General features: G+C 48.4%; 1 protein-coding gene across 7 annotated transcripts in view; it reads right to left on the bottom strand.

The window, feature by feature from the left end:
* Window positions 1-1,404: 1,404 nt before the first annotated feature.
* Window positions 1,405-22,937, bottom strand: part of LOC126571437 (phosphatidylinositol 3,4,5-trisphosphate 3-phosphatase and dual-specificity protein phosphatase PTEN) — a 23,445-nt gene continuing 1,912 nt past the window's right edge. For 3 of the 7 annotated variants that reach the window (XM_050229944.1, XM_050229945.1, XM_050229943.1), the window contains exons 2-8: window positions 19,217-21,342; window positions 16,176-16,342; window positions 14,085-14,229; window positions 13,268-13,455; window positions 12,939-13,182; window positions 12,778-12,866; window positions 8,725-12,695 (exon numbers count right to left, since the gene is read on the bottom strand). In XM_050229944.1, the coding sequence (XP_050085901.1) occupies window positions 9,738-12,695; window positions 12,778-12,866; window positions 12,939-13,182; window positions 13,268-13,455; window positions 14,085-14,229; window positions 16,176-16,342; window positions 19,217-19,304 (3,879 nt within the window). In that variant the 5' untranslated portion in view covers window positions 19,305-21,342 and the 3' untranslated portion in view covers window positions 8,725-9,737. The other 4 variants (XM_050229949.1, XM_050229947.1, XM_050229946.1 and 1 more) reach the window with 4 other exon arrangements.

The following is a 22,937-nucleotide window of genomic DNA, read 5'->3' on the forward strand; positions in this document are numbered from 1 at the left end:
GTTGCGTTTGAATCGACGATTACCACAGTCCTATCATCGTCGGATTGTATTTATCAGTTGACTCCGTGAACTGGTTGACAGCTGGACTAGAGCAAGACTAGTCATTATCAATCGTCGCTTACAATCATCCGGTCGAGGCAGTCGAACGCATCGCAGTGAGTAATTATCACCTTTACGGTTGACGGGCGAAGTTGAAATTCATTTCCTTCCTGCTGGTAAAGCTGATGTGTTGAGAGAATCGTTCGTCACCGGCTAATTGTGGCCTATTGGAAACTATCGCTTATCGTATCGTGGACCGTATCGCTCAATCGTTCGTTTCGATAAACGGTGAACACTTTTTGCAATTCGTTTTGTCCCCGTAGCATAAGTGATCAGGGTGAAGGTGTACTAATTGATAGCGTTTTTTGCTAGTGTACTCTGTTTAGCTACAATAAAAAAAATCACGGGCACTGAAATGCAATGCAGTACACGATAGAAGCTGAATTTAAAAAAAATGTTCGAAAAAAAGGTGAATATTTGAATTTATTCGTCAACAGACTACAACACTTTTCTTCTACAGCTTCATAAGAACGGCTCGTTGCCGTATTGCCATTCGAAGCCACGCTAGTAGCAGCTACTACCTCATTTCCGGCATGCGTTCCTGGTTTCGCGCGTTCGAACACTTCCATGCAACAACAAAACAAAAAACAACAAGAACAAAACAAGAAAATAAGAAAAGAGAGAAATCCGTCGTGGAAGAACGAAATACATGCAACACAAGCAGATTGAATTGGAGCTAGCGGCAGTACCGTCTCAGTCGCATGTGCTGCTAGTAAAATAGAGGGAAGCAAAAACTCTCTGGCGGGCGCACGACACCGCGGACGGAAGTGGAAATAAGTCGTTGCTTTCCCCGTTCCCCTTCACACGGTGCACGTGGTCACACGCACGCTTCTTGTGCCACGCTGTGTTGCGGCCAGGTCGTATGGGGGGAGCGCTCAAACGCGCTCGTCGTCCACACGGTGCACAATTTGAACCAGGAGCGAAGCATTCACGCAGCAAGCACGCAGCGCTTGCACGGACCCTAACACACGCATCCACGGACGTATGTGTAGTCGCCAACACGAGCTGCGAACACGTGACAACGCGAACATGGCTTCGTGGAAGAGTAAGCAATATTGAACACTACCATGTGCGCTGTACAGAACGCATGGGAAAAATTTGTTGAAAAAGTACAGTCTGTATATTTTTCTAGATTATTTTTTGCTTTCTTTCTTTGGAGAAGATAAGTTAGATAGTGCAACACGTGAAGAGGAAGGCAGCAGCACTATGTTAAATATAGCTTACCTTGTCGATCGATTGTCATGATGCCATGCCATTTCTACTTGATTAAATATTCATTCAACACGTTAAAATATATTTTTCGTATATGCATTTTTATTATTATGTTCTCTCTTTTCCAGTAAGACCTCCTAGCTGCACTCGCTTTCCGTTGCACTGAACTATGTTACTAGTTTGCTTACTATTTTAATCCGGCAAATGTAATCCCAAACATTCTTACAGACGTCAAGGGATACCAGCTTAGTATGAATGTCGGGGAGATTTCGGCTACAATTAGGCTTTCCGTTGGAGAACAAAAAAAATATATCGAAAAAGATAAGGGAATTGATGGATTGATTTAGTTGTTTCCCCCCGCTGATTCGTACTTCGCAGTGCCGCGTAGCCGAGTAACTTGCGATTGAGTTGAGTGATTTTGAATGAAATCTGGCAATGGTAAAGATGTTAGTTAACGGTTCGTGACTTCCTCACTGATTAGCATGATTTATTCTGCTGTGCGTTCTGGCATTATCAGTACCTAAGTTTTCGGATACAAAAGGAGCACTATTCTACTCTGCTTCGTGTTTGCAATCGGTGGATGGCGAAATGGCTTGTCCGATGGCTGAGCGGATCGACAAAATGAGGAAACAAAATAATAACGAGATCAAATAATAAAATACACTATCCTACTCTATTATGCGCTTATCGTTTGAATCGCGGAAGGAGGAAGTAAATGAAACGAAAAGAAGGAAAACAGGACCGCCGGACCCCTGGTGACAATATTCGATATTGTCGTTATGCTACGGATTTACGGGAGTGGCGGCAACCTTCCGAGTAGCAGCATGTGGCATTTTTAACATACAAAGCATTCCGTTCGTTCGCCTCGCCTCGCCTCGCCTCAATCTCATGGCCATCCATCCGCCACTGCTCACCCCCGTTTGAGGACTTTTCTGTAGGGTTATCTATTATACTTATCAAATAGCATTCACATTGCAGCTACATCTCCCTAGTACCCATCGCACGGTTCGCGTCGTTTGTTTCATAAGCTACCACCGACCTAGCTTACTCTTATCTTACGTTTCGGTTTGTACTCTAGTGTTTAAGTTTAAGTGTATATAGGGTTTCCTTTTGTTTTTTTTGTTCTTTTTTCTTCTTTTCGTTACTATCTGTCACCCTCGTTTCTAGCCAGAGTAGCTGTTGTTCGTGAAGCTTTCGCTCTAGCTCAACAGGAGGATGCCGCACAATGAGCGGTAGAGCGCGTAGAGATGAAATGGAACGAAATGGTTATATGCTGGCGAACAGTGTGAGGATCGATCGAGCTTAGTATATTTAGTTGTACATTGTTTTTGTTTCGCATCTCGCCTTCATTAAACCGTATGTTTCGAGGTGCCGCCGCATAAACCGCACAACGATGCGATGCCTAAGCCTTACGTGGCTAGTAAGAAGAGAGTGCCCCATTTACAGCAGTCGCGTAGTGCATATTTCAAAGGTGTACACATTGAAATAGGTGTGATGTTTAACAAGCTGTACAACTCTCTTGCTGGTGCATACATTTCGTTGCTCCCTGTACCCTATCTCACTGGATAGTCCCGCATGGCATTTTCGGGGAAGAGGAGAGAGAGAGAGAGAGAGGTGATACCGTGGGGATGCTACGGTTACGATAATGCTACTTATCTAATCGTATGCTAATCTATCATTGATGCTCATGAGACCGTTAACGCAAGCTTACTATCACCTACTCAATTCGCTTCCCGCTGTTTGTTGTGTCTGTGGTCGTGCTGATGGCATTGGTTAGCATTATTTGAACGAAACAACCATTCGAAAGCAGCACAAAGAATCACAATAGATCAAGGTGTGCAAAGCAAAGCAAAACATTTATCCAGCAAATAGACACAACTGTGTTATAGGTTCTCAATGCGAGTAAAAAAGCCAACCAGGTTTTGTGTCTTATGGGAAAGAGGAATGCTTCTATCCTTCCGAAACATATGCAGGACAGCCAGCAATGCGCAGGATACACAGGATGTACATTCTCGTACTGGACACTTTAACTTACTTACCACAGCCATATAGATTTGTTAGTTTTCGTATGCTATTCTAGTTCGCTCCCTCTCTCTACCTTGTGCCAGCAGACAACGTACAGCTAGGCGCACCAACGCGTTTCGTGCTCTAATGCTTATGGCTTTCCTCTGCTGCTCACACCAGGCACAGCACGGGCGGTGGTCACTCTGGACAGTGGTAGCAAACGTCCTAAAAGCCTCCAAATGGCATCATTCAAAAGGGTCAAAGGGGCTGTGTGATTTACTGAGGGACGAGAACCTACGGTAAAAGTGCCTAGCGACAATCTCGTAACGTAATGCTTTTACAGTTCGAGACAATTTGGACAAATGGTTCCCCTGTTCAGCTTGTTTCCCTCTCGCACAATTCTATCACCGTCTATCCTCTTATCATAAGCGCTAAACATAAACTAACATTTACACTGATGTGTACAGACAAAACAGACACACGTGTGCCCGTGCGTACACTGCAGCACGACGGACTCACAATTTATGCTAAAACAAACACACGGCATCAACACGGATTTACCTGTATTTACAATATACAAACAGGAGACTCAACAATCTAGGAGTTCAATGTTAAACAGTGAAGTCACGTTTTAAAACAAACCTGCCGATGGCGATTGCATCGATGCTAAGTAACAGGACCACGGGAAATTAATCGACAATTTGGCAGCTGAAGGGGGTACACTCTAGGATCATGTATATTGCATTCAACCCCTCTAAAAACAATGGTATATCTGTGTGTATATGTGTGTGTATGTTTGCGTAGAGGAAAACTCATATTTGTGCTCAAAACGGGATGGCAATTGGTGCCGATGGCGGGTGCAGAAGTGGATAACGGCAAAAAGAAAACGAATAGAAAATACGTGCAATCGTGCGTGCGTGCGTGTTCAAAGATGCGTCGATTCACCTGCAAGGAAGAAGGAATGTAAAGGATTTGCCTTAGTCATATGCATCTTTCCGAAAGCTTGACTGATCCATGGTGGGTTTCAAAAGACGAAATGGGATTCTCGGCTTTGCAAACGGTTATACTTGTTTGTCGCAATAGTCGCATACAAGAAGGATTTAAAAGCATTGAAGAATAAGGAGATTCAGAAATTTATGCACAAACGTGAACGAAAGAAAGAAAATAAAAGATAGCAAAGGGCAGTGAAAGCCTCTGGGAGAGAAAGCTGGTTTTCTTAGTTAGTAGTTAGTAGCTAACAACGAAACATGCAAACGTGTACATTCTGTTATCCGATGTGTTACCATCAACTGCTAATCGTTCTGTTTCTACATGTTAGTTTGTGCCTTCTACCTTAGCGATTTGCAATTCTGTAGTCACTTTTATTTGACGCAATCATCTGCTGGACGGCTGTGGCCTGAAATATTCGTGTTTCACAACGATTGGATTCCCGGAGTTGCTCTCGGACAGATGCTCGGTTCAGCGGGAGTGGAACCGAACGTGCGATTCTGCTGCAAAATATTGAGATATTGAGTTGTGATTTTCGTAAGCTTATGATTGATGCAGATGATGAACACACTGTGTGCCATTCCGCGTATAGGCGGAAATGCTGCCTACACCTGCACCATATCACTGTTACGCAGGTTCTGCCCCGGTGCCGATAGCCCGGAAGCGGAAGATTTAGTGGTTATTTGGGATGGAATATTTGGCTCTTTCTCGCCAGACATTATCGCCGTGATGTCATCGTGACAAGCGCCATTCACAATGGCGGACGGTGAACCGGTACTGGGGGCACTCTTTCTTTTGTTATTACAACTGCTGCTTTTGCTGCTGCGGCTGCTGTTGCTGTTGCTACTGCAACTGGTGGTGGTGCTACTGTTATCGGAAGATGAGTTTAGCAGCGAACAAAGTGGTTGTGGATCGCCGTTCGTGATCCCACTGACCGGTGGAGGTGGTGGAGAAGTTCCGGATGCAACAGTTGATGAGAGCAGATTTACGATTTCCGGTTCCGAAAGCAACCGATAACGAACGAGACTCTCCGGGGACTCTACTCTCATCGATCGTTTGCGTGTGATCGCAAAAATGCATGCGGAACAACATATAATAACAAATAAAACATACATACAGACGCACCCATACATAAAACACACACATATGTCGCACAGCAGCAACACACAGTAAGCGGCAATTACGGTGTCGATGAAAAGTTGGTAAAGTTGGATGATGTCGGGTGATGAGATGTGATATGTTCGGTTGAGTGGCACAGGTACATGAAAGATGTTGTTTGGGTAGAGGTATTAGTAGTAGTAATAGAAGAAGAAGACAACAGTAGTAGTTTTAGTAGATGGCAGTAGTAGTAGTAGCAGTGTCGATGAGGATGATTTGGTTAGGCAGTAGCGAACCCCGAAGAACCCAGTGGAGTACCGATTGATCCGCGAGCAATGCATGTAAAAAACAGGGAAACAGAAGAAAACCAATTGTTCGTTAGTACACAAATCACCATCTCGCTACAGGTAAGACAAAAGTACACAAAAAACCGAATTACATTCTACCATATACACGGCACACGCAACATGAGAAAATCAGCAAGGACAAGGAAAGTAGGACTAGGGAAATGGCTATACTGGCGAATAGCAAGAGTTTAGCAGCAACATTAGTAGTTTGGCGAACGATATGCAGGTTAAACAGTAACTCGATAGCAATTGACCACCCGCCACGCGCTTTGCCGTTTTGCACGTTTCATTGTCTTGCCATCGCAACACCGTAGCTACGGAATCAATCCGCTCAGAGCGTGATAAAATGGACAAAGTTTGAAAAATTAAAAAAGAAAATATTTCAATTTTTCTTTATGTTCTCAAATACGGCAATAAGTCTCTTATTCCCTGTCCTGGAACTAGATCCTAAACATTTCCTGAAGCTTCTCTGCGCAACGCAGCGAACGAACTGTGAACTTATACAAACGAACCAGCATTGCAAGTAGCGAGTTTCTATTACAACTAGTTTGGTACATCATCTAACGTACCGAAATGTAAAACATTATGTCCCGGTCTTGCTTGGCAATTACAACTCCCCTCCCCCTTCCCCTAACCACTATCTGTTATCGTCTTATCATGAAGAGACATGCCATAACGGGTGTGAGTTCGGTATTTCTGGTAAAGGTGTTATTAAAACTTATTCTAGCTCTATGATCCGTTTCGTTAAAATGTATCACATAACCTAGGAAGCTATTAAGTTACGACACAGACACAGGGCACGCCATTAGAACGTTTCGGTGGCAATAACCTCGAACCGATCGATCAAATCGATTCCCGTGGAATATTGTAGTTCGTGTCACATCGATAACGTGCGCCATTCCGTGACTTAGGTTCTAAACAAAGTTATCCAAAACGATGGGGATTCAAATATTTTTAAAACAAGAAGCTTAGCATCCACCGAAAAATAGACCACCATTGTGCGTTAGTGACTATACTTCCGCTTGCTTGCTTGTCGCACAGCTTCCACACCACTTGATCACGGGTAACCTAGTTGACTGTTAAGGAAGTCTCTCGTTGGTAGGTCCGTGATGATCATCATCGCTATGCTTGGCAGACGACGATGAGGACGGAGTTTCGAGCTCATTACTGTTGATCTCCGTACTGCTGCGACCGCTATCAGTTAGGTGATCAACGGCATAGGTGGCACGTGCTTGACGACCGCGTCCATCTTTATCCAGCTTTCCTGGCTCGGTGATTATCATTGCATTGGGGCGCATTTGTTTTTGGGGAGGACCAAACACATCGTCTGCGTATGAGAAAAGCCCAGAGGAATCAACTGAGCTAGTACGCGGACCACACCGCACGTCCTGCGGCAAGTTGAAAATCCCACGAAGGTTCGGTTGGTGTTCCGGTTGCCGCAATGGCATCTTCTGGTGGTCGTCATCGTGCCGCAGGAGCCGACCAGCGACGATCGGATCACGGATCGATCTGGAAGACGAAGTAGCACTGGACGAAGCCGTGTTAAGTGACCCATCGGATGACATCAGTCCGAGCGAGGAATCATGATGCGAGGACGGCAGCTGACCGGACGAGGATGAACGGTCGAGTGCCGTCGGTAACGGTGGTTGCTTCGGCCGACTCTGGCCACCATTAGCCCCGATGAACGCGTTCTTTTCGTCCATCAATGCCATTGACGAGAAGCCTTTATCCAATCCCGCGACACCGATCGTCGTCGTTCGATCGTATGCTTTCGGCAATTGCGAGGCTGGCAATGGATGCATCATCGAAACGCTACGCACAGTACAGGATGGTTTCAGGTGCTCTGACCGCAGCGTTAGTTGCTCTTCGTCCTCCTTCGTCTGTACGTTGCAGCAACCGCCTTCCAACGTTGAACCGACCACACAAGATGGCGCAGCAAACGGATGATCCTCTCGTCTGCCCTTTCCCATGAACCCGACCAGCTGATGAGTCACCTTCTTCAGTGTTCGTTTCAGTACACCATCGCTTTTCCTTTCCAGTCGCATCGCCGACCCATCGGCGTCGGCACCAGCGGACTCTTCTTCGCGATCATCGCCAAAATCGGTACACCGCGAAGACGGCGACAGTTGGTGATGCGCTGTAGCTGATGATCCAGCACTACTGGCAACTGCTTTCGGATCTGCAGGTGGGGGGGACGACATGGTATAGGGGGCTATGGTTTTTGCGTACGTTTAGCGGTGCAGAACATAAACATAGGGTAAGTGCAGCCCATTGCCTCTGGTTCTCCGTTTCTAAACACTAACAAATGGTTCGCAGGATGATTGGTTTGTAAGGATAAACTGGGGAGTGGTGATTAGAGGATATTACAGGTTCCTATAGATGATGATGTGTGTATGTGTACGCAGGCCATTACCAGATGAAAGTGTGAAATCAGTTTAGTGCCTTTAAATGGTTAGCCGATGGTGTAGAGGGAGTTAGAGACACCGCCGCAATCATCGGCAAATTCCTGTACCAACGCCAACACAAACTTACTACAGGGTATCAAACAACCCTCCTTCGCCCATCCATCTCTCTCTTCGACATCTTTCCAACATGTCCAGCTGAATGTTATCTCGTTACCCTCGTTAACGTACCCCAACATTAAATGGTGACCGGTTACCGTTAAGATACACGCCTGTGTTTAGTGGATCGAACGATAAAGCAGCGATCTGTCCGGTACAGACAGAAAAGTGAGGGATTCACACGGTGAACAGAAATTGTGAGAAACCGCTACATATCAATCACACAACGGCACATCAAATGTCTTACTGCGTTATACTTGCAAGATCTTTTTCCCAACCACCCAATGCAGTATAAGCTGCCTTGCACAATAGTAGCCTGGCTACCGAATGGTCAGCATGGTGTCAACGTGCTGTAGCCCTACCCTGATAGCCAAATATAACATGCCAATGCGTTGGTGATAGGGAGTAGTGGTGCGCTTAAGGTTGAGTTTGGTAGTAGTTGTGACAGTGATGAACATTGATTTACAACGAAAAAGGATGTACATAGGTTGTGTTGTGCGTGCGTAGCGTGTGGTTGGCTGGACGAAAACGATTATGTATGTACAGATAGGTGCCCCTTCATCCATTTCTCAATTCGTGCACGCGTGTACATTGCCGGGTTCGCGTGGCCGAGGTGCAATTGTTTGTACAAAACATTTAAAATAAACACACTCGGTAATGAACTGTTTCGTTCGATAAGCCACATTTAGATCCTCTATTATCTCTTTTCTTATTATCAGTTAACGATCATCTTTCCGACAAATCTTCCTACTCTCCATCCCTCGTTCTGATTCATTACAGCCTATTTTAACTATTGGTTTATGCCTTTCAGATTCAGAAGAAACAACGATAAAAACGATAACATAGTGAACGGATAAACCAACATGATGCGTGTGCTAGGACGAAACGCTTAAAGAGCAAAACAGAAACAGAAATCAACAAATATGCTACCATTGTACATCTACGGCTTGGTCTGCTGCCCTCATTAACAACAAACGCGCACAAAGACTCATTGTTAGCTCGCGTGGATGTAATTGTCCTGCCCTATTTCTATCTAACATATACTTGACATTTTTCTTTACAACACTACTAGCGCATTACACTAATTTTTACGACAATACAGTGTTGTGGCTGTGCACGATTCCGCTCTTATCTCACTTTTAATACACACAATGTACAACCACCCACAGCACGCACAGCAACGCCTCTTCACCGCCTATGCTTTGGGCTGGGACTCCAGCATCTGTTAGCGATTGATCGGTTCATAGCGTGAGGATAAACTATCCACTAGGCGTTTAACATTAACGAGCAGTATTGGTATAATCGTCCTAAAAAAAAGCACTTCAATAAACATCCTAGAATATGATTTAGTGTTCCACAGATTTCTCCAATTAACTACTCCGCAGTACGATCTAGGTGGAGCCATCGTGAATGGTTGTACGTAGCAAGCCTATTCTAATCGATTTCCATGTGATTGTCCACTCGGTTTGCGGTGAAGTTGTCGCGCAGAATGCGATCGGTGCAGTATGGCGCTGCTGATACCGGTAATCCCCGCTGTAGCGGTCTGGCTGCTAGTTGTGGTAGCCGTGGCAAGCGTTTGTACTGCAACAGGCGCACTCAGGGTACGTTCGATCGATCGCCCCACGACACAACCAGCTGCCGGCGGCGAGGACGACGAAAGCGCTACCTGGGTGCGTTTTGGGGCCAATTTGATAGCGGCCCGCAACTCTTGTCTAATCTCGCGGAAGGAAAACGGTGCACAGCGATTGCTACGCACAAGAATAGGACTATCAGTTGGTGAAATAGGGGACTGGTTCGACCTACGCGCATCACCACCAGAAACCATCACTGACCGATCGGAAACACCGTCTGACATACCATCCAAGGGCAATACATCGGATTTATCGATGATTTCGAAGGAACTTTCGAGGGTCGGCGAGGGTGAAGCCGGACTAACGTCGAATCCTATTTTCACGTTCGTTGGTTTTGGCTTCACCACTACGCTGCACTCTTCAGCGCTTGTCCTGGCGCCGGCGATACTAGCACTAACGGCACCAACGGAACATCCAGCATCACCACCGGCACCGGTCAGCAGCACCTCCTCTATGGTGGACGGTCTACGGCCCATCAGTCCACCACCGAAACGCATCAAATGGCACGGACTTTTGCTGGGCGATTCGTAGCTTAACTGATTATCACAGAGAAATGAGTAGTAATCGGTGGGAAGGTTCGTGCTTCTATCGCCAGTGCTTACGCCGGTCTGTGTACTGTCAGCATCACACTCGTCATCTGCGGTTAGAGCGATCTTCGCTGTCGGGATTAGAGTGGTAGGGCTTCGAGGTATCTGAACACCAGTGCTGGGTGCCACTACAGCAGTAGTAGTAACAGCGGCTGGTACCTTCGGCTGCTCTTCCGTCACCGGAGCCGGTGGCACACTAGGTGCGCGAACCTTCACGCTTTTCGCTAACGTTTCCTTTAGATTTGGATCATTACGCATATTACGCAGCCAGCGAAACTTCATTCGGCCACCGATACTACTGTTGTTAGTAGTATCACCAGCAACAATAGCCGTCACCACGCTACTCGTATCGCCGCTCGCTGTCTTCCCCTTGCCGGCCGATATTGCCGACAGATTGCTGCCGCAGGAACCGTACAGAGGTGTATTGTTGCCACCGGACGATCCTGAGGCAGCACCGTGTTTTGCCTTTTTCATTGAACCACGTCTAGTCTTACGTTTCATCGCTATACCAAAACGTCGGAAGGGAGAAGTGGGTTTGAATTTACTAGCACCACCACTACTAGCACCGACAGCACTGACAGCATCGGAACCACCGGTACCGTTACCCTCTGCTGCTACACCTCCATCGATTGATGAAGCCACATCATGACTATGCCACCCGGCAGCTGGGGTAGATGGAGGTGCAAGCAATATTAGAGATTCGTGCAGTTCGTGATCATCTACCAATTCGTTGTCGGTTGGTACCGAGGAAAGCATCGTGTGCAATCCAGGTTGGTACATCACCAACTCATGGTGATCATCAGTAAGGAACGAGCTTCCATGTGGATACGCTGCGGCATCCTCTCCACTCGCTGGCTCACCCCTAGCCATCTGAACCGGAAACAAAAACGCAACGGGTACGTTCGCAGGCATACGACTGTGCCTCGTACAAGAGGATGATTGCAGATAATTGGCGTTTGTGTTGGTAGTATCGTTGGACCCTTTAACTCCCTTACTGATGGCGTTACTACTACTACTACTACTACCACTACTACCGGTGAGCAGATAATTTTCGTCACTAAAATAACGGGAAGCGGAAGCAGGAAGGAGGTGGCAGGATTTGGTGTTGGTTGCTGTTTTTGCCTCGACGATCGCCATAGATGGTTTCGCCGCTTGTAGCGCCACTGACGTCTCTAGTTGCAGTGAAGGATTACTGCTGTTACTACTTTTACTTGTTCTAAAACTATTACTACCACCACTACTTGCGCTACTTCGGTTTTGGTTGCTGTTATCGCTGGGAAATTCTTCTGATTTCGAGATACATGAAGAACCAGCGGTTGCAGAGCTCCCACTTCCAGCAATAATCGTAGTAGCAGCAGTAGTAATATTAGATTTAGTAGCAGTGGTAACAGTAGCGCTGGCAGGAGAGGTCATGAAGGGGGAGGTAGCGGCAGCCGTCGCTGGTCGGGATTTGCACAACTCTGAGACTACTGTTTGACACTCACCGGACTCCCATCCTTCCTCTTCCTCGCCATCCTCATCGCCCTCATCGTCCTCTTCGTCATCTTCTTCCTCGACGGAGTTGGTGCCGGAATTTTCCTCGGAGGAGCCACCGGAATGGTTGTTCTGCTGTTGATGGGCTGCTTTCTGGGACGCCTTTTTCACAGCGGGCACCGTCACGGGTGAAGGTGATTGCGCTTTGCCGTAGCCCAACTTGATCGTGGGCGATGAGGCGGATGCTGGATCGTGTTGCTGCTGGTGCGCGTACACCGGCGACTGTAGTTTGCCCGGCGACATAGCCATCGGTTTGACCGAATGCTGCCCTCCTACTCCACCATCGGGGTTTGCGATGTTACCATAAATGCAACCACTGTTCTGTTGACTGTTTCCCAGCGATGCGCGATTGTTGCCTCCACCGCCACCACCACTCGTTCGATGGTGCTGCTGCATTTGGAGATCGTGAAAGGGTTGCACTGCATTCGGGGCCAGCAGCTGTGGCCTTGGCAGTGGTTTGCTGTTGTTATGGTGATGGGCGCTAATAGAGACCGATGCAAAGATCGAGTAATCGCCATCGACCATGGCTTGCTGTTGCTGCAGCTGCTGTTGCGGCGAAAGCTCGCGAATAGCTTGGTGTTGCTTTTCGCCATTCCGTCGCTCATTTATCGGTACTCGTTGCAAAAAGACAACCACCTGGAACGATGGAAAATAGTGAAATAAATGTGCGTAAAAGGGCCGGTTTAAATTTGCTTTCAGGCTTCCCAGTTTCACACACCTGTTCTGGGCACTTTTTGGTGTTTCCTTTGTGAGCATCATCGATTTCCTTCTTGGTCAACGATAACACCAAGCGATTCTGTGAATCATCTATACGACAAAGTGGAAGGGAAACGGTCAGTGTCAGCAACAAGAGAACCCGCTACCATAGCGGTCACTCACATTTTCCCGCTCGCTCGACGAAAAAAGTATTGAACCAAAAGTGACATCGTTTGTCTTGCAGCTTCGAGCGCGCAAACTCGATCTTCACGTCACCGGTAAGTGGAGCACAGTAGTTAAGCTGCACCGTCACGTACTCTTCCGAGCGATGGAACTCAGTCAAAGGGTATGATTCCTTGCTGCCCTTCATACTAATCGTACCGGATTTGAGCGGTACATCGGCCGGACTTATTCGAATTTCGGAGATCTGGCAACGATGAGAAGGAGAAACGTATTAGCGATATTAGCAGTGCAGCAGAATGCTTAACAGTAACCCTTTTCCCGCCACTTACGTAGAGTGTCACATCCTGGTATGGTCCCGTACCACGTAGAAGCTGCTCGTAGTACTCGACGTACCGTCGTTGCGAGGGAATGGTGACACCTTTCTTGTCCTTGGTACGCTTCTCCGCGTAAAACGTCAGTGCTTCGTTGGCCGTTTGGAAGGTTTTACTGTACAGCAGATAGCAGCATATCATCGTACCTGTTGCGAAGGGACAAAATTGCAAATAAAATATTATGCTGGCAAGAGACAATGACCGCACAGAAAAATTTCGAAAGCCACAAATGTTCACTACGATCGCAATCATGGCTGCAGTAATCATGGCTACATTGTCGAATCAAAGGGTTCTGTTGGGAAAAGCATAGGTAACACAAAGGAATTCGAAATACTTTAAAGAGCCACATCGACCCTTATCAGAGGCGATGGGGAGCGAGTGGGTGTGACTAGGTACATTCTCAACACGTGATCATTAAGTGATGATAGTGCATTCTAGCCACACGACAGGGAGCAATGTGATCTGAATCTTCCCTTCTGGACGATTCGTTTCGCTATCGCTACATTCGAACGATTCATTCGCAGCGAGTCTCATTCTATTGTGACTCATTTAGCAAGGTCAACGGGGAAGTAGCCTAAACAAAAAGATCATTTTACTTATTAAATTTGCCTGCTAAAAGTTACATCATCAACATTAACACAGCAAATTCCATGGAAAATTCTTATCAGTAGCGGTGACTAATGCTGAAAGCTAACGTACCATGTCGATTCAATAAGGAACCGAGCTTAGCTCTCAACACTCTACACCAATTTTTTTAGCAACGTAACAAACTTACCTGTACGACCTTTACCAGCCTTGCAGTGAATGGCCACAACATTGCGGCTATCGCGGCGAAGGAATTCGTCCACATCCTCGCAGAATTTGTTAATCAGCTCGATATCCGGTGGGTTGTGGTCCTTGAACGGGTACTCGGCGTAATGCTGCACATGGTTTGAGGAGTAGCAAGATAAGAATCATGCGATGGCGGTATTAGTCGTCCATTCTAGTACTAGCGTGCAGGCCCGTAAGCCATTTACATAACACTACGCTCGGGAACACGGCGATAAGGGAAGGAAGGGCAACCCCGTTGACTGGGTGCAGCTTGATAAGCGACTCCCCGTGATGTAATGAAACACGATCAATCACCATTTGCACCGTTGTGCGCTTGGGGACTAGATGGTAGAAATGGAACCCAAAAGCAGTACAACAATAGTAGAATACAAAGAGACAATAGTAGAAGTAGCGGTTCCTTGCGTGACATTTTTGCCTGAAGAAGGTTTATAACGAGAGAACACCCAATCTGATCTAATCTGCTGCTCGAAGAGGAAGATGCCGATCTACGCATCCTTTCATCACATCTCTCACCCCTTTGATAACGTAATGGCTCCCCTCTTATCAATAGCAGATTGGCATCCAAAAGTATTGCCGGCGAAACAACCGCGTTGGTATAAACAACGACTTCTCCAAGAATTGATAATCAATATTCACAAACAAGCGGTCGCATTGACTAGACTAAGGATGGCCGATTTGATGCTCTTGCAACCAGTGCGACCAGAGCAGGTAGCGCGAAATAACATAAATTGTTGCAATCGTCACCCGCGAACGCCTACAGGCACACCCGTCGACGATCGATCGACCGTGGATGTATTTCGCGGAAATGAAGGAGGGAAAATGTTCGAATCCCTTTGCTCACGGCGACGTTTTCATCTCCGCCAATGGGGCTGGTTAGCATCCGATGACGCTTGGCGAGGTGGCCTTAGTAACAGCTGCCAACGCAATCTTGACATCTCAGCTACGATGATGATGATGACGATGATTAGAGGGTGCACTGCACCACGTGTATCTGTGTGTGCGCGGGGGGGGTTTGTGTCTCAGTCTGTTCCGCCCTCGCATGCCAACACATTGTGCAGCGACCTCCCTTTCCTCGATTGGAAGGGGGGGTGCGCCGCGCACACCTTACATGATACACGATGCACTCGGTGGTCCGTCCGTCTGCTGCACCGATAGACCGATTCTATCTCTTTCTGTCGGGTTGTTACAATTGCCTCTTTCCCCCTGGCACACACAACAGCCATTGTTGCTAGCCTGTGCACACCACTGGGCACCTGGGGCCGGAGAGAGGTCGTCAGTCGTTTAGCGGTATAGCCGCCAGCCAGCCAGCGTGCGCCTTAATGCCGCTCGCAGCAAATGCATGATTGATCGGTTGCGCTGCCGCCGGGGGAGTAGATCGCCAGATCACGGGCGAGAGCGATAGATCGTTTTGCGGTGTTAAATAGCGCTAAAAGATTTGCCGTGCACGCTGGCAGTCGGATCAGATCGGGCGCACGATTGTTATGTATCATCGCTCGCGCTCGCTGCTGGCTCTCTCGTCAGCGCAGCGGGGCTTGTGGCGATAATTGATGGCCTGACCGACCGGTTAAACCCATGTGTCACACTACGCCCAAGTGATGATGCAGGTTATGCAGCACTCGGGGGGGCGGGGGAGGATCTCGTCGTCAAGCATTATTGTCCTTCAAACACACTCGCCCGCCGGCTCACGCATTGGCCGACAAGCGTTCTATGGGGTTTTCGACCTTTGCCATTATGCCTCTAACGCTGCTTTAAAGCGCGTCGCGGTGAGGTGTATGAGGAAGTGCAAGCAATAGTACCAGCACTGCTGATATACTTGCACCGATGCGGATGGCAGTAAGGTGTGAATTTAAGCCATTAGCCATTAACGAACGATATGCGCCCCATTTTTGCACATTCACTGTTGATATTTCTGCTAAAAAAAAGAATCATTTCGTGTGAATTGCATTTAGAACATAAAGGATCAAAGGCTAAACGTTATAATGGTCAGGAAGAAGAGATGCCTTTTTTGGGTGCACCAAACAGTCACATTACTCACCTGAAACAGGGTCGCATCGTAGGCACGCTCCGAGCAGAGATTGTACACCTTGCAACAGTCCGAGTGCTTCTCCTTCAGGAACCGGACGACATCCCCGCGCTTGTTGCGATAGATCGCTTCCACGTTGTCCGCCGGATAGCCCATCGCGATGATCCGGTCACCAATGTCTGTCAAACATAAGAAAACGGGGCTAAATAAAAGAGTATTTCTGGGAGCCAAAAAAAATGACCGCTCTCCATCACCAGAAAGGGCCCCCTTGGGGCCAGTACTCACTCCCCTGGCAGGAAGGTGTGGTCTAGAGGTGTGTCTAGGTCCTTCAGCCAACCATATCCATGCTATATCCATGCTAATAACGTGCCGTCGTCATTTCAACAACAAGCCCAACACCATCCGCGACCATCATCATATCACGTGACGAGTGAACACTGAATCAAATCGAATTAATTTGTATGCCTCATGAAGGGTAGTAACGGCAGGAACCCCGGGGGGAACAATTGTTGAGCCCGGCGGCACTGCCGGCTGTAGATGATGATGAGGAACGGAAAAGGAGGATACAGTTGCTGCAATGTTGCAGCAGCATTGTGGCGATCGGGCGCGTTGATGCATGCATGCACATTGTGCATGCGCCACGTGGAATACATGTAGAAACCACAACCACGCGAGTAGTTAACAAGCGGGAACCAGTGGGATAAATTTAAATAAAACAACGCCACCACCGCCAATCACGGCGCCGCCCCGGTGCACTGTGAAGAGTGAAGGGACCCCACACGATCCTCCTGGCAGCATCTTTTGCTAGTTCCACCACCCACACACACGGGTACTGGGGTGTAGGCAGCCGAAACTGCATCCGCTTACTGTTTAATTGCAACCTCCTCTTTGGGAGCGCATAATGCAGCATCAATCAGACACCAGAGAGAGCTGGGCTGGCTGGTTGGCGCCACACAACTACTGGCTCAAGCGATACAATTTCCATATTTAATTACCACTGATTAGCGAAGCCGCTAGACCCCCAGAGCCCAAGAACGAGGCAAAGTTAATGGACTAATGCGTGGCTCGTTTGGTTGGTCGCACGCGGAGAAGCATAACACTTCCGGGCACTGTGTGCGCGGCCGGCAGCAAATTGGCGTGAAATATTGGGGAAGGTCGGGATAATGAATTCACGCGGATTCACGCTCCCAAAACCGACAGTGCTGTTGTGACCACAGCTGGTCGACGTCGCTATCGAAACTCTATCCACGATGATGCTCGCGAACAAAAGGAGGCCTGTTGCGTGGTGGTCCAGCTGGAACCAAACCGAAACAAAACACGCGCGGGGGGGGGGGGGCACACACATCATATGCTCAATTAGCACTAATTAGAAATGGGCGCCATTTTCACCGCGACACTGGGTGACACTGGGTGACACCAGCGCTCCGTCGTAGTCGTCGTCGTTGTCAGAGCCAAGCCCAAAACCGGTTGAAATCGTGCGGCGCATAGAAAAGCATAACGCAGGCAAGCAGCACACGCGCGCGCCACATACGCCACCGTGTTTGTCCCTGACCGAAACCGATCGCGGCCGCTAACGATCGGTGGCCGGTTCGTGGTTCAGCAGCCCCCTCGATCGCACTCGATGGTAAGTTCCAGTTTCTCGGTCGAGCTCGGTTTGGCCATGGAAATAGATTCGCCTACAAGCCAGAGCTTGGCTCGAACGACTGATGGGGAACTGGGAATGAATCGTAGGAATCGTAAAGGCAGGGGCGAGATAAGAGGAAACAACCAGATGAAGCCGTATCGCCGTACGTAGCTTTCTGATTAAGATAATTTCTGTTAATTTTCTACCAAAACATTTTATCGATCACGTATCGTATGCAAGCAAGATCTCCGCCACCACCAGACCAGAGTGCCTGGGGTGAGGGAGAAAATTGGAAGTGGGTGGTTGGCTCGAAGTCGAAGACGCCGAGAGTCAAGGACAACCAGAACATCCACAAAACCATAGTGTGCGCTCGCGTGAACTGCATCGAAATAGTAGTAGTGGGCCAAGTTTTCTCTCCGGTCCGGTGGGGCGATCGGTCTGATCGCAGGTCTATGACCGATACCTGTTGCTGGCATTGAGTTTGGAGGGCAAGACAGGTTGCCAGTTTCGCTACTAGAGAGATCTAATGCGCTCGCTGGTAGGTGGTAGAAAAGTAAAGCTTTTAGGCCACGGCGAGAAAAAGGTACCGGCTGAATATTCTAAAGCTTGTTAGTCCGAAATATCTTCTCAGACATGTACTTGGATACAAAAATGATTTACTTGTCTTCGACTTCGGAAAATCTTTGACTCGCTTTACATGCTAATAAATAAACGCTATGTCCAGACTCAAGCACGCGGGTTGTTGAGCCGACGACGTGTTATCTGCAACAGTGCCCAGTGGCCCCTTGACCCATTGATGATGATTCCAGGGGGAATGTGGCGATGACGTAAGGGTTTGATGTTCTACGATACAGAAGCGCAGAACGCCGCATGCTCAGCATACGCATGCTGAGACGCGTGGCAACATTGTAATAAATGACGGAGGGGAAATAAAACCGTAAACCGGATTATCAGCTGAGACGCAGCCCTCTATTCCAGAGCAGTGGCTGTGGAGCATGGAAAACGTTTCGATTGGATTAAAAATAGCTCTTGTTCATATAAGGAAGGCCCATTAAGTTTGTGATTAAAAATGATTCGTTATTGCTCACGTTTAAGAAAGAATGTTCTCCGAGAACTTGGTCTAGGTGCTTTTCCAGTCTTAATCAAGAACAACTTTTGATGCTAAACAGGCACAATCGCCTTTCCAAAGCAATTTACAGCACAGATTTCTATCTGGAGGGTTCCTTTTGTATATTTGTGGGCAGTTCTCGATTATTCATCGGCCTTGTTGAATTTTTCGTGAAGAGATCATAATTGCCTTCATCGTAATACACCCTCCCCCGTTACAAGGACAACATTTGTGTAAACTACGGTGGGTGGTTTGATTTTTTCGTTTCACAAAACAAACGTTGCAGGTAAGTTTTGTCGTGAAATCGACAATGATACTCACAGGAAAGATCCAGGTTGTAGCCATCTTCGATGAAGCGCTTCCGTTGACCGCTCACCATCTCCCGCAGTAGGTTAGGTGGGTTGGCCATGAATCTGGCGTTTCGTTTGTAATCGTTCGATCGCGAAAAATATGAATTTAAGAAGAGAAGCGATCCAGCGCCTCCCAAACACCACCACCGACGTACTTCTTCTTCTGGCGATTTCTCCTCGGACTCGGACAATGTTTGTGCATTCCCGGATGCCCGGCACTACTACTGCTCAGCTGACACACTACTTGCAGCCCCGCACTCCTTCGGCACGGAACTGTGGACGGTCGAAAACATTCGAAGATATCGCTCGCTCCCTTCCTGCACCTCATACCAGAACCAACTGGTAGACGACGGTCGTCGCACTAGAGGTCCTTGGGCCTGCTGGCAGCAGGCGCATCATCTGATGGCCACCTTTGATTGCCGAACCGAATATGCGTCACTGGAAAGATGTTCGCGACGATAGCTCCACGCATGCTGCGAACGATCGATCGTTCAACGTACGGAGAACAAGGCGCACTACGCTAAAGCATACCAACTACAGACGGTTCTAGAGCACAACATTATCCACATACGCGCACATCGACACCACGACACACGACATCGTCTGCCGTAAGTTGATTGAACAGCGTGGATCACACGCTACCAGGCAGCTGGCTTCCTCTCCCCGTGCACACACTTCTCGTTTGTGCAGTACCGCACTCGCGTCCCTCGTCAGCACGATGTTGCCACGAGAACGCCCCGCAGTCTGGCGCTCCTACGGCGAAGCCGACCGTGCGGCACAACGATTGATAAAACGGCGATAACGTGACCGATGATAATGCGCGAAGCAGATATTCGCGCGCACAACCCGCACGCAAACAAACAAATCGGGAAACACACGCGGATTCTGTGTACGTGAACGCGACTACGCGCAGGAACGCGCTCGAAGCGCGGTCGATCACGCGGTGAATCGATTGGCTGGTTGAAGTTTGTGATTGATGGGTCTCGGTTGGGGTTGCTCCGCTTCCGCTACTGATTCATCTGCATAGCGACGCGGCTGGATCAATTGACGCTGCGCTGGTGGTGGCTTTTGGGGTCGGGTCGCGCACACCCACCGCAGTTCCTGGAGTCGCTACGCCAAGCACGTGGCCAAGAGCTGGTTCTACGATCATGGGGATCGAGTAGGCGGGCGGGCGGGCAAGCGGCGAGGTCTGCTGCTGCTTCGCTCACACTGAACGACGCACCATCATCTCACGCTGTTAGTGAGATAACTGAAGACGACCCCCACATACCGCCATGGTGGGATGATCTAAACGGATTTGGACTACGTATGCTGATGCTTCTCGCTCTCACTTCCCGGACACTCAAAGCAATTGCCTTATCTCACTGGTCCACATAAATTGCATTATTGATCCTTCTTGCTGTATCATCTCGTTGCTGCTATTCTTTATATACACACATAAACGGATAGAGACACAAACGCATCACCATCATCATCATCATCTCGGACCGAAACACTACTACCAGCAACTACTACTGAGTCAAGCACGTGCGATAACTTAATCGCCAGCGCGCTAGGGAGCTGTGAGCGATCTTACAATGCTCACGTTGTCGGTGATCTAAGTTGGCGGAGTAAGCAACCAAACCGGTGGGGGGACAGCGACGGCGACAGCGAAACACTTCTCACGTACACCCGATACCCGGGGATGATTTGGCTCTCGCTACCACATTAACAGCAGGACCTGAGCAGGCTATTGCAACCGGCACATCCTTGCGCACGCTCGATACGCATTCGCACATTCTTTAGTCAACCATTCTGGACACCGGCGGTACACCACCGAAACACAACTGGATTAAAAACTGCGACAATCGAATCTGGCTGAACCAACCATTGGAGTATTGGAGTGATTTTTTGGCAGCTTTGCTGCAAGGGCGAGGGCGCCCACTACATTATATGCTAATAGACTACACACAGACACAATTAACACACGGGGACAAGCACACGGCACACTGATATTGCTGGGGGGAGAGGGGGTTTTGAATTGCACAAATTTTGGTTTCACCGATTGCACTAGAGAGTAAGAACGTTCGTTCCGCAGTCTGCCCCGAAGCTTTGATGCTGGAAAGAGAAACGAAGGGAGAACATCGTTAGCTTGTGCGACTAGAGACTAGAGCCGGCTGACATTAGTAAAGGCCTCGGTGACAATGAAAAGCATTCTTCGATGCTCAGCTCGCCCACACTTGCCGCCACTTCCTTGTGCGCCAATACCAAGCAACACGCGCGCACTGATCGCGCACTAGCCCGGTCGAATGAGCAATGAGCGGTCTGTCTATCGGCAGAGCGCGTTCCGCTTGATGCAATCGTCGTGCTGCAAGCAATGCTGCACCCATTCTAGCGCACCCGCATGGCACTGCTGCAACAGCTGCATCGGACGACGATGATGACGACGGCGACGGTGACGGCGACGCTGCCTCTCAAGGTCTCTAAGGTTGCTGCGATGAAGGGTAAGGAGGAAGAAGTGGCGTCGACGGAACGTAGACGGAAATGATCCAGCGATTAAAATAAAACCATCCATCCCATCCCTGTCACTGCTGCTGCTGGTGCTGCTGCTGATGCAACAGTGGCACGCGGTATCGTGTTTTGCGATACCGGCGCGCTTCTGTGTATGGCACGTACGCCGAGCACTCGAGCACTTCCGGACTGATTAGCTATTACCTAATGCCCTTTTACGGTGGCAATGGGGAAGTAGTACTAGAAGGGACTGTTGGCTGCACGTTCTGGACACTAGACACTACAAACTAGATCGTAAAGCGACGCGTCTCAGTAAGCTACTAAACCGTACGGCGAGGAGCAAGCGACTAGCATAGAGTTGGCTGTGCTTTCTGGGAGCGATCCACGTGCGATGCGACTCTACTAGTACCACTACCGCAGCTCGTGGCACGCTAAACCGTAGCTTACGCACACTTTGATGTCGCTTAGCGTGGTTTGCATTCTGAGACGATGAAGAGACGGCCCCTTGCATACGCGTCCCGGCCCGGTACCGCGTGTCGTATGTTGGAGGTTACAGCGGGGACAGCATCAACACTTTGTTTATCCAGAGAGATACGGAGCGCTTCGTTGCCAACACTATTAATTGGGTCCGTGTTGAACGGTTGAACATTTTCGTCAAGTTGCTTCTGGTTGTATCAAAGGAATGCAAATATTTCATGCCTCTGACGAAGGATTGATGTGGGGAAAAAAATGAAAGAAAAGCAATGATTCATCATAAACATTTCACCACTCCCTTTCCCATTCGACGATTTTCAGTTACATCCTGTGAGATTGACCCAACAAAACCCAAAAAAAAAACTGGAGAACCAGTGGATGGCAACAAAGGGAATCTTACACGAGTGGGCGACAAGGGCGAGTTGTAAATTGAATTAGGCAAAGGCCGAAATTGCTCCAGACAACGTTCAACTCAACTGACCTTGACATTGAGGAGCTCGTGGAGTAGGAGGAGGAGCAGGAGCAGGGGGAGATTGCTTAACTTGCCACCACCAAGAAGCGAGGATGGCGGGGCGTTTTCTTTTATTTCTATTTTTACTTCCCACTCTTAATGGAGCTCTTCCTTTCCATAAATTGCCAACCGAATCGCCCGACGATCGCCAATGGAGGATCGGTGATCGGTGATCGGGCCGATTCTCTAGAGCTACTACTCCGCCGCTGGCTTTAAA

The sequence above is a fragment of the Anopheles aquasalis genome, chromosome 2, assembly GCF_943734665.1.
Source record: "Anopheles aquasalis chromosome 2, idAnoAquaMG_Q_19, whole genome shotgun sequence".
NCBI classification, from domain to species: domain Eukaryota; kingdom Metazoa; phylum Arthropoda; class Insecta; order Diptera; family Culicidae; genus Anopheles; species Anopheles aquasalis.